The sequence below is a fragment of the Chiloscyllium plagiosum genome, chromosome 10 (genome assembly GCF_004010195.1).
Source record: "Chiloscyllium plagiosum isolate BGI_BamShark_2017 chromosome 10, ASM401019v2, whole genome shotgun sequence".
Lineage (NCBI taxonomy): Eukaryota > Metazoa > Chordata > Chondrichthyes > Orectolobiformes > Hemiscylliidae > Chiloscyllium > Chiloscyllium plagiosum.
The window spans coordinates 91,072,010-91,084,705 of NC_057719.1; the positions used below are offsets into that span (position 1 = coordinate 91,072,010).

At 39.9% G+C, this 12,696-nt stretch overlaps 1 protein-coding gene across 2 annotated transcripts in view; it reads right to left on the reverse strand.

Moving 5' to 3' along the window:
• Positions 1 to 7,882: 7,882 nt before the first annotated feature.
• Positions 7,883 to 12,696, reverse strand: part of LOC122553898 (tau-tubulin kinase 2-like) — a 308,413-nt gene continuing 303,599 nt past the window's right edge. For both annotated transcript variants that reach the window (XM_043698390.1, XM_043698389.1), the window contains one exon: positions 7,883 to 11,799. In XM_043698390.1, coding sequence (XP_043554325.1) covers positions 11,322 to 11,799 — 478 coding nt within the window. In that variant the 3' untranslated portion in view covers positions 7,883 to 11,321. The remainder of the gene's footprint in view (positions 11,800 to 12,696) is intronic.

Sequence of the window (12,696 nt, forward strand, 5' to 3'; positions counted from 1 at the left end):
CTCTTGTGATTGGAGGGTTCCTAGATTGGAGGATCCCTTGGGTCCACACCCCACACCAACCTAACCTCCACTCCCGGCACCTTCCCCGCAACCGCAAGAAATGCAAATCTTCAATGGTACAGTCATCAATGTACCAGAGGAAAAGGCGGGGAATGGTGTCAGTCTAACTGTGGAAGGTGGACTGTTCCATGTAAGCAACAAAGAGACAGGCACAGCTGGGGCCCATGCTGATGCCCATGGCTAACCCTTTCATCTGGAGGAAGTGGGAGGATTCAAAGGAGTAATAATTGAGGGTGAGGAACAGTTCAGCTAAACAAATGAGAGTGGTTTCAGTGGAGGGGTACTGGTGGGGATGTCGGGAGAGAAGAAGTGGAGAGCTTGGAGGCCCTCTCATAGCAGATAAAGATGTATAGGGACTGGATATCTATGGTGAATATGTGGCATTAAGGACCAAGGAAACTAGTGTCTTGGAGGAGGTGAAGAGCGTGGGTGATGTCCTGAAAACATATAGGGAGTTCCTGGACCAGGGGGATAGGGCAGTATCAAGGTATGTAGAGATAAACATGGCACACTCATTCGTTTGGCAGAACTGTTCCTCTTTTCAACTTTTCAAACCAATACACTGAAGAACCAACTGAAGCGCAGGTTGTGCTAGAGTATGTATTATCTAATTAGAAAGAATTAGATCACAATCTTGTATGGGGTCTGATGGAAAAGAGCAAGTGTAAAATAATAGAATTGTTCATTAAGATGGTGCATAAAGTAGTTGAATTCAAATGTAGTGTTGAATCTAAACAAAGGAAACTATGAGGGTGTGAGCCATGATGCTTTAAGAAATCTTACTAAAAGAATTGGCAATGGACAGGAAATGGCTAATATTTAACTAACATGAATTAAAACAATCATTTATTTCCATCCAGCATAAAAATAAAACAGATAAGTTGGCTCAATCACAGCTTACAAAATAAAGATAGTATGAGATCCGATGAGGAGACACAGAAAATTGCCAGAAAAAAGTAGCAAGCCTGAGGCCTGTGAGCAGTTCAGAATTCTGCAAAAGACGACAAAAAGATTCATCAAGAGAAGGGAAATTGAATATTAAGCTCAAAGTGCAGGCAAAATAAAAAATGATTGTAAAAAGTTCTATCAACATGTGAAGAGAAAATGATAGTGAAGAGAAATATAGGTTTGTTAACACTCAGAAATGGGACAAATTGTAGGGAGGAGATGGCCTAGTTTTATCACTGGATTATTAATCCAGAGACACAGGTAATGTTCTGGAAATGGGGGTTTGAATCCTGCCATGGCAGGTGGTGGAATTTGGATTCAATAAAATAGTTCAGAAATGAAATGAAGGGTCTAACGATGACCATGAATCCATTGTTGATTGTCGGGAAAATCTATCTAGTTCACACATGTCCTTTAGGGAAGGAAACTGTGATCCTTACCTGGTTTGGCTTAAATGTGACTCCAGACCCCAGCAATGTGGCTGATTCTTAATTAGACATGGACAATAAATGCTAGCCTAGCCAGCAACAAACTCATTCCATGAACGGATTTTTAGAAATGGGGAACAGAGAATTGGCCAAATTGAACACATATTTTGTTTCTGTCTTCATAAAAGAGGACATAAATACTTTTCCGGAGTTATTAATAAGAGAACCAGGGGTCTAGTGAGGAGGAGGAATTGAAGAAAATTAATTTTAAGAAAAAATGATTGTGAAGAAATTGATGTGGTTTTTAGATTAGATTCCCTAGAGTGTGGAAATACGCCCTTCGACCCAACCAGTCTACACTGACCCTCCGAAGAGTAACCAACCCAGACCCATTTCCCTCTGACTAATGCACCTAACACTGTGGGACAATTTAGTGTGGCCAATTCACCTGACCTGCACAACTTTGGACTGTGGGAGGAAACTGGAGCACTCGGAGGAAATCCACGCAGACACGAGGAGAATGTGCAAACTCCACACAGACAGTCGCCCGAGGCTGGAATTGAACCTGGGACCCTGACACTGTGAGGCAATTCCTCCGCCTCCGCTGCATCTGCCCCCAGGAGCATCAATTCCATTACAGAACATTCCAGATGGCCTCTTCTTCAAAGACTGCAATTTCCCCTCCCATGTGGTCAATGATGGCCTCCAGAGCATCACTTCCACTTCCTGCACCACTGCCCTTGAACCCACCCCTCCAACCGCAACAAGGACAAAACCTTCCTGGTCCTCACCTTCTACCCACCAACCCCCCAATACATCACATTTTTAACTCCCCCTCCCACTCCACCAAGGATAAGTCAGTCATTGGCTTCCTTCACTGCCAAACTCTAGCCATCCCCCCCCACCCCCAACCAGGGATATATCTCCCTCTCCAACCCTATCTGTGTTCTCGAGAGATCATTCCGTCCGCGACTCCCTTGTTAGGTCCACGCCAACCATCAACCCACCATCCTCTCCCTGCACCTTCCCCTGCCACCACAAGTAGTGCGCCCACACTTTCCCCCTCACCTTCATCCAAGGTCCCAAAGGATCCTTCCACATTGACAAAGATTTACCTGAACTCCCACACACATTATCTACTGTCTCCATTGTTCTCGATGTGGTCTCCTCTACATTGGGGAGACAGGACACCAACTTTATGGAATGCTTCAGAGAACATCACTGGATCACATACACTAAACAACCCCACCACCCCATGGCTGAATACTTTAACTCCCCCTCCCACTCCACCAAGGATAAGTCAGTCATGGGCTTCCTTCACTGCCAAACTCTAGCCATCCGACAACTGGGGGAAGAACGCCTCGTCTTCCACCTTGGGACCCTCCAATTACACGGCATCAATGTGGATTTCACCAGTTTCCTCATTTCCCCTCTTCCTGCCTTATCCCAGATCCAACCTTCTAACTTGGCATTGCCCTCTTCAACTGTCCTACCTACCCATCTTCCTTCCCACCCATCCGCTCTACCCTCCTCTCCGACCTATCACCTTCACCCCACCTTCATCTACCTATTGCATTCTCATCTACCTTCCACCCATTCCCACCCCCCCTCCCATTTATCTCTCAGCCCCGTTGGGGCCACCCCTTCATTCCTGATTAAGAGCTTATACTTAAAATGTTGACTCTCCTACTCTCGACCAGCTGTGCTTTTCCAGCACCACACTATTTTACCCTTAAGGTCAATCTAAACAAGTTGAATGAATGGGCAAATACATGGCAGATGCAGTATAATGTCGATAATGTTGAAGTTGTACACATTAGCATGAAAAACAAAGAAAATATTATTTAATTAGTGACATATTGAGGAGTGTAAATATACAAAGGAATCTGGCTATCCCTGTCCACCAGCCGATTAAAGTAGACAGGCAGGTGCAGCAAGTAGGGAGGCAAATGGTATGTTGATTTTCATTAAAAGAGATTGAGTTCAGAAGAAACAGTGTCTTAATGCAGTTATAGAAGGTTTTGTGAGACTGCACCTGGAGTACTGTGTACAGTTTGAGGCTCCCTTCCCAAGATAGTTGACATAAGAGGGAGTGCAACAAAATGTATACTAAGCAGATACTGGGGATGAAGGACTATCCTATGAGGACAGATTGGTTCAACTAGGCTTATACTCACTAGAGTTTAAAAGAATGAAGTGGGATTTGATTGAAATATACAAAATTCTAACAAGCCTCGACAAGATGCAGCAAGGATGGCTCCTCTGGGATTGGGAAACTGACAATGTCTAGACCAGGGGTCAGAGTTTAAAAATATAGCGCAGGCCATTTAGAACTGAGATGAGGAAACATTTCTTGATTGAGTGGTCAACCTGTGAAATTTGTGACCACGGAAGACTGTAGAGTCTGGATCGCTGAGTATAAAGAAAAGGATTGACAAGTTTTTTAGATATTAAGTGTATCAAGGGGTACGGAGAGAATAACAGGTCAAACGAGAATGTAGACAATATACCTTTGAGATACAGGATCAACCATAATCATACGTAGGAGCAAATTGCTGTAAATGCTGGAGTCTGTACTGAACCCAATATGCTGGAGATCACAGTGGATCCGACAGCATCCATGGAGAGAGAGTATGCTAACATTTCAAGTCTAAACGACTCTTCGTCAGAGGTCTGAAGAAGAGTCATCTAGACTCGAAACACTAGTTTGCTTTCCACCATAATCATATTGAATGATGGAGCAAGGTCAAAAGGCTAGATGGCCTACTCCCGCTTCTACTGTCTGTGTTTCTATGTGAGGTATATTTTTGAAGTCACCCGATTCAGTTTCTGACATGTGGAAGTCACTTCCCATCCCTAAATTACCACCTCCCCATTTCCAACCAGTTAAAGTGATTCATGCCAGAAACAAGTGAGAAACTTCCTGATGCACAGTCTGTCCCACCATTTTGCTTGGCTATGGACTCTCCATAGATCTCCAAAATGCCAGGCCAGTTAAATTATTAGTAGAAAAGTCTGTCACAAACTAATAGGGAAAAGGGGAAATGAGAGATATCCAAACGTGGTTGCAGAAGAGAGCTCAGCAGAGCTCAATTAACCACCACAGAGACAATTACTAGTACCTTGGACAAAATTTCTTGAGCCCCTATCGACGTCTTTACATTCCATTATTCCTCTGAACAATAAAGAAGGCAAGACATTGTCCAGGAGGTCAAACTATTCCTATTTGCTCACTTACAGCAAACAAAATACAAAATTTGAAATACAACATGCTACACTCTTGCAGTCATAATGTCACAAATTGTTACAAGTCAGTTTTTAAAAATTACATTTGTATTGTGGACTGATATTAAAGACGGTCAAAAATGGTTTTCAAGGGTCACCCGAGCTTTTACATTCCAATGTTCATTGAGCTTCTAGAGGTTCCAAGTCTAGATTCCTGTGGAATTTTCACACATCACTGCAGCCATCTTTGTTATCCATCAAGACAAGACAGGACAAGCTACCACGAAAGAAGAGAATAAACAAGTCCATCTAGATGACTGCTGTTACCAACCATGTTGTAAAAAGGCCACATCTGCAGTATTGTAGAAGAGAAACAAGGGACTACTTTCTCCCTTACCTCATTCCATCTACAAGCTACGTGAGAAAAGAACCTCCAGCAGGTCAATTGTGGAAGCCATCGTAGCTGCTGAGATACATCTGCATAAAGTCTTCACCTCCATCAATTTGATATCTCGAACCTCAAAACAACAGGCCTGCATGGAACCAATAGAAACTAAATGTGATTCAACTCTTACTAGTACTGGTTATGTTCTTATCTGTAATTATCTTTGTGCATGTGTGTGTGTGACAGAGAGAGGAGAGAGAGCGAGAGAGAATCAGACATATTTTCAAGAGCAAGATTATAAATAAGCTAACCTTTCATTTTTGGTACAAAAGGATGCGTTATTTAAAATAGTCTCACTCACTTCAAGGTTAAGAATTACACACATTCACATACAGATGTACTGATCACGGGAAACCTTGAGGAAACATCTTAAAACCGCCTGTGACAATGGACAGATTTAGGGGAAAAGAGTAATTAAAAGACAATAGCAAACATTGAATTTGAGGGGACAAGGATTGTGTTTCATTAAGTATACTCTAAAAATGTCCTGTTCTCTTTTACTTAATGCTGTGGCTGCTTCAGAGAATGCAAAACAGTTTAACCCATTAATCATTGTTACAATGAATAAATTAGGATTTGAATTATTGTACTTTTGATTGGCATTAATGCTGTACAGGTATAAACAGGTCAAACAAGAATGTAGATACGCTATTTTTTGTTTGAGTTATGTTTTGGGATCCAAAGCCTGAGTTGACAATATCTGATGTTTTTTATGGGAACAGGGTACTGAGTTGGATGATCAGACATGATCACTATAAATAGCAAAACAGGCATGATGGACTGAATGGCCTACTCCTGCCCTAGTTTCTATTTTTCTACGAGTAAATTATTAAAATTGCTTATCCAATGGGAGCATGTTAGAAAACTAGCCCCATAAATAACCATGCACAAACTACTGCCAGCATGCAACTTGGAATTATCACATATTTGTCAATTTTGAATTATTCAAGCTATAACAAGAAAAATATTTGAGGGAACATGAGGAAATGTAAATATGTCACAATAGTGAGAGAGCAGTTACAAGTTTTGGCGATCCAATTCCACTATTTCTGAGATTATATCCATACTGTGATGCACTAGCACGTTTTCCAAGTCTGAATAAATCCAGCTGATAATTTCTCACGATTATCTCTGTAATCATTGGGGTTCTTGGGAATGGAGAACTAATACTGGATTGAAATCGGGCTTAAGCTGAATGTTTTGAAACAATACATGGAACTAAAAGATCACATTACTGACAATGACTTTACGAACCGTTAAAAGGTCATGGGTATAAAATATCCAGAAATTGCTGCAGAGGCTTAGCAGGTTTGGCAGCAGCTGTTCAGTTCCAAAACAGTTCTGAGGAAAGGTCATTGGACCCAAAAAATTAACTCTGATCTTGCTTCACAGATGCTGCCAGACCTGCTGAGCTTTTCCAGTAATTTCTGTTTTGTTTCTGACAGTTCTTTCAGTTTTTAAATAAATGTCCAGACTGGTTTTCAAATTTACATTACTATTTTCTTGAATTTAGTCTTTATCCTAACACACATGGGTGCAAAGAAACTGCATCGTCTGATGGAGAAGCAGCTCTCCGAAAGCCCATGATCTCAACAAAACCTGTTGGACTATAATCTGGTGTTGTGTAACCTCTGACTTTGTTCACCCCAGTCCAACACTGGCACCTCCACATCATGGTTACTATTAGCTGAGTGGTAGCACGCTGACATTTGAGTCACTTCAGAAACTTGAAAATCTGACACTGCAATGCAGCAATAAGAGGAGTTGTCTGAGGAGTTGCCTGTCAGATAAGGTCTTAAACGGAGCCCTGTCCAACTCACTCAGCTCAATGTAAAAGATCTAGGACACTCTTGGAGAGTGGTGAATTTCCCCCTAGTGGCCACATCGTTGTTCAGTCATCAACTAACATCAATAAAACAGATAAACTGGCTTTGATCGCAATGCTGTTTGTGGGAGGTTGCTGTGTGCAAAACAATTTTCACATTTCCAACATGACAACAGTGACTACACTTCAAAAGAACTTCATTAGCTATAAAACACTTTGTAACATTCTCTGGTTGTACAATGAGCTATGCAAATACACATTATTCTTTTTAAATAAACAGTAATTTTCCCATAATTGTATTCTTAAATATTATTCCAGTTCAAGATTAGTAGATTTAAAATAGGAACAGTTTTTGATATAACCCATACCTAGCTGAGAGCATAGTAAATGATGTAGACCATTCAGCCTCACATTTACCCACATCTGGATTAAAGGTAGGAATTCACATCTCCCGTACTCTTACCTAATAAATGTCCATTAATCCCAGTCTTGAAACATTTCACCAAACTTCCAATAGCCTGCATGTCGAAAGTGCTTCCCGATTTCACTGCTGAAAGGATTAGACCTGAATCTTAAGTTTATGTTTTGCCTGAATTGCCTCACCAGAAGAAACAGCATCTTTACACGCATCCTATTCAATCCATTTATAATTTGACTCCTGAAAAGTGAACATGAGAGGTTTCAGAATTCTGGTCAGCTATCAATTACCCCATATCTTACATTGTACTGTGAATAATGATCAAGGGGCATGTGGACAACTACAATTTGTAGTAAAGGTTTAGTCACTAAGCTTAAGAGAAATGTTTAGTTTGTACCTGAAATCATTTTATTTATTTGGAAGATGAAACATACTAAATAAGCACGCTAACTCAATTTCTAAAAAACTGTAGATGAAGTAAGAATGAATTGTATCATTGGGATCAAATAAAAGACAAATAATTTTTATTAGTGTTTTTTATTGGAATACACAAGACAACAAATATTTATATGTTGGCATGCTTAATGAATATTTTATTTTACTGGTTTATAAAAATAAAATACAAAATAATTTTAGAACACAACATAAAACACTGTACAAGGCTTTGATATGATACAAATCAAAGAACTTAAATAATTACAACTTTATGTACACCCTACCTTCAAACAATGTATGCCATTTTGTTCAATGTACTCTACAGTTGAAATGTGCCAGACCATTTGATACTCATTGCTGCTTTTGTAAATTTTTGTATTGACTCTAAGGTGGGCTCCATTAAACAACCTCTTGCCCAGCAAAATTGTTAGTATAAAAGGTGTTAAATCCTTTATTTCCCCTTCAAGTTGTCCAAAGGCAACAATGCAAATTAGATGTGATTTAGGATGGGAAATCTCATTCTATTTAACCACAAATAATAAGTAGAACCATTATATAGAACCTTTAACAGTTTACAAATTATTCTTTAGCTTCAGAGTTGAGAAACTTGTTTGTTATTTGACCATAGCTAAGCTTTTTGCATATGTAGCCACATCGCACATATTTGAACAATCTCTTTCAGGGAAAGAGGTTTGACAAGGTGTATGGAGCCCACTTTTCAGTCTCATTTCTAAAACAAAATGGGCATTATGCTAGATAATCCCAAAAGCAGTTAAGCTAGAAGCCTAATAGAACTGAAGGAATCGCAATTAAAAAAGGAACTTCGGGCTGCAAGCAGTTTTTGCAAAAACCCTTTCGCACCTTCAATGAAACCGTTTACTAATGTCATGGCCAATAAGTCTTCCTGTGCACACAATTTGTAAGTGAGCCCCATAAGGCTAGAAGAGGTCAGCAACTTTATAATCGCTCCTTCCCTTTCTCAACTGTTAACATAAAATACAAAGTTCGAAATGACTTTAGATTAACTTTTAATTAATGCATGCATAAAGCTTTACTGACCCATTTTTGAACTTACTACATTGATACTAATTTACATATTATACCATGAGCAGAGATTAGAATAATATTCAGCTAATATGAGCATTAGTAATCTAGAGTCACTTCAATTGACAGGTTTGAGAAGTGCAGTAATTCCCTTTCAGAAAATATGCATGATTTTGCACTAACCATTGGAATTCAGCAGAAGTGACATTATTTTGTGACCTTGCATAAACATCTCCAAACTTAGTTAAAGCTGCTAGAATCCCCCTGTTTTGATCAAGTCCATTTCTTTCCACTTTGTTAAAGCTAGATTCTTAAAATTCCCAGTTTTGATAACACTTATACTATTAAATAATACAGTAACTTTTAAAAATCTTTATTTTGGGAAGAAATCTAATGCAGTGCAAGGCAGACACAGGAAACTGGTACAGACTTACTGTTAGGGCAAAATCCCAAAATCCGCAGCTTTAAAAAAGTGCATGCTGGATGTTTAAGAGTCAGATGACTATTGGGCAATCAATAGAAACAGCAATTTGGATAACATTGTTTTTGAGTGTTTCTTTGTCGCCTTTACAGTACAGTTACAAAAGGAAAAAAAAATCCAATTTGTTCTACTTCCAATCCTGACATCTTTCACATTTAAAACCTCTGTACAGTTATAGACGTGCACACTCGGTTTCTCACTTTACAATGGTTCAGAATCATTTCATTTTTTAAAGTTCAATTCGGGAGTGCGTATTTCCCCAATCCTGACATTAAGGTTTTGCATGCCAGGAAGAAAATGTAAAGCAACAGCATTCAGGCACGCAAAATCAATCTTACACCCTGTAGCCAATAAAGTCTAATCCTTAGGGAAACAATAAATACATACATATACTGTACGACATGCAGTTATCAATAGCATCTATAATACAATAATATACAAACCATAAAACAGGACTTCAATTTCTTTAAGCATTCAAAACAGTTGTTGAAAGGTTATAAATTACCCAGCATGTTACATTACAGTTGGAAAATATTACACACATTAAATAATTTACCCACCCAAGGAAAGCTTGAAAAAAAGTGATAGCTGATGTGATTTCCATTTAATAATCAGGCTTCAAGTGACAAATGTGTCTTGTAGGAAACTCCCACTTACTTAACTCAGAGTTTCTTGCCTTGGCAGCAAAATAATACATAGATAAAATACATTAATATTTTTAGTCAGGCACATGGCAATCAAATGCTGATCGGTAATAGTTTACACATAATGATATGTGTAGGAAGTAATATAAATCTTTATTTTCTTTAGGAACTATCACTCCAAAATCAATTACTCATTGATTTTTCTCTTCTTTTGGTGATTACTTATTTGGATGATGTCTGTTATCACAGTGGTTGCAAGGATTATAGTTAGTAAACATTTAAAGGAGAGCTTTCCTTATTATTACGAAAAGACGTCCACAGCTATGGACTGCTATGTATTGCAGTTCTTCCCAAACTTTTTCCTGTGGCCTCATTTTGTGGTTTGAATATTGTTGTGAGAGAGTGGGGTCGATTACAGCAAGATAGAGCTATCCTAACTCCGTCAGATTTCCACCTGCTGCCTCAGAGATCGCGGTTTCAATATTTCAGCTCACAGCCGCACTTGGGGTCCCAACTTTGGGAAGACCAAGTCAGTGTATTTTATTGGGACTGGACCAAGTCACAATTTCATTTAAACTTTAGGGAAAGAGTGGAAGAAAACAATTGAGGCTTCTTTATTCCCCTCCAACCTCTCACTCATTTCATGCCTGTTTTCAAAGTATTAGCATCTTACACCCTTTTAAAGGAGGTAATTAAAGATTTTGCCTTCTGATTCCATAGGGCAATGCAAATCTAGGAAAACTAACCTACCAGTATCAGTTGTCAATTCTCTGCAACAGACACACACGCTCCAGTCCTTCAACTATTTTGAGTTCAACTACTCTCTATGAACTCTGAATCAATTAGTTAATTAAATTAGATTTTATTTATATCTGGACACACTGTACATTAAAAAAAAAACACAGTTGACAAATGTGTAAAAAGATGGCAAAAATATTATATTAATTTTGGTGTCCGAAAATGCTACAGCAGCCTTTCTTCTATTTATGAACTTCTGAGATCTAAAATGGCACAAGAACAAGTCAAGTCATAAATTTTGGAGAACGGTGTATACATTGAAAAAGGTGGAAGTATTAGACTAGTATTTCCTACTCAAATAGCTCAAGGCAGCAGAAGCCAAAAAAAAACCTAGCAGCACTCTTGCACAGCGTATGACCGTAAGTGTACTGTGCTATCAATCAATTTTAGTTTTACTGATAGCTTTCCTAGTTTATACAAAGCAGCACCTGTCCAACACTTGGATCCAAAATGGCATTTAAGCTACTGTCCAGTAAAGGAAAGATAACAGCAGATTTTCTTTTAGTAAAGACTAAATAACATGCAACAAGGAGGTGAAGAAGGGGAAAGAGATACTTGCACAAATTGTTACTATCTGCTGAGTTTACTGGACACTTTGCCATCTCTGCCTGAGCATTTTCCTTTTGTGGATTTGCTTTGACACAAATGATGAGGACTGCCAGGTCCCTTCAAGCTATTTTTGCCCTGTTTACCACAGCCGTGGTCCTGCAGGAAACTTCTTCGGGAGGGCGAGGACCCAGAGTAACTGGGAGGGGAGCGACTCCTGGCAAAGTGTGGCGAAGAGCTCCTCTGGTCTGTATATGGGCGTCCACGTGAAGGGGAGGAACTGGCAGTGCGTGGCAATGATGTGCTCCGTGGTGATGCGCTAGGGCTTCGACGGGGGATCACTGGGCTTTTTGGTGGAGTTTTGGGGCTACGGGGTGACTGTGGACTTTTGGACTGTGGGGAGCTCCTAGTCTTTTGCGATCCATTTTGTAAGATTTGAGCCAGGTGCGTTAGCAGGTCAGAATCAGAGCTACCACTTCCAACTACTCTGTATCGTCGTAACCTGAAAAAAATAAAGTGGAAAATATATATTAGAGTGCAATTCATGGAGCACAAAAGATGTTTCAAGTACACTTATAAATTTGTTATATTATTGATTGTGGACAGCTTTCTTCCCACAGCAGAGATTGCAAGTACAGCACTCAGATGCCATCTTTAAGATGAGCCATTAGACTCAGGAATTGCTTTCTACCTGAAGTGAGGATGGAGTTTGGCCCTGAAATTTGTTACTCTAGGATTAAAAATTGGTCAACAGAGTTCTCATCAGTTTTGTTTTCCTGACGGTTGTTCATCTCCCAATCAAAACACTCAGAGTCAGATTCATAATGCATGGAGACAGACTCTTTGGTCCTTGCCAACTAGATAACATTAATTAATCTAGTCGCATTTACCAGTACGAGGCTCACATCCCTCTAAACCCTTCTCTTATTCATATAACAATCACCAGCCAGGAGTGTTCCCTCCCAGTCAGGGAATACTTCAATGATTCAGAGACATTCAGGCTCAGACCTTCGGGTGACCATCCTCCAAGGCAAACTTCGGGACAGGCAGCAACGTTAAGTGACCGACTAAAGGTTGGTAGCTAAGTTCGGTACCCACGGGGATGGCCTCAACGGGGTCCCTGGGTTCATGTCACACTACAGATGACCCCACTGCACTATACACTCTTTCACACGCAAACAAACACAGAACCTCTCTCACACACAAGCTCTCTCTCATACGCTCACACAAGCACCCTCTCACAGACTTATACCCATTTTTTACACACACACACATTCTCTCTCTCACACACAGACACACACCCCCACACGCACACTCTCGTCTCGCCTGCACACGCATACAAACAAGTTGGTGGGGTGAATTTGTACTTGCAGAATTACATTTTAGTTTGCTCAAAAAC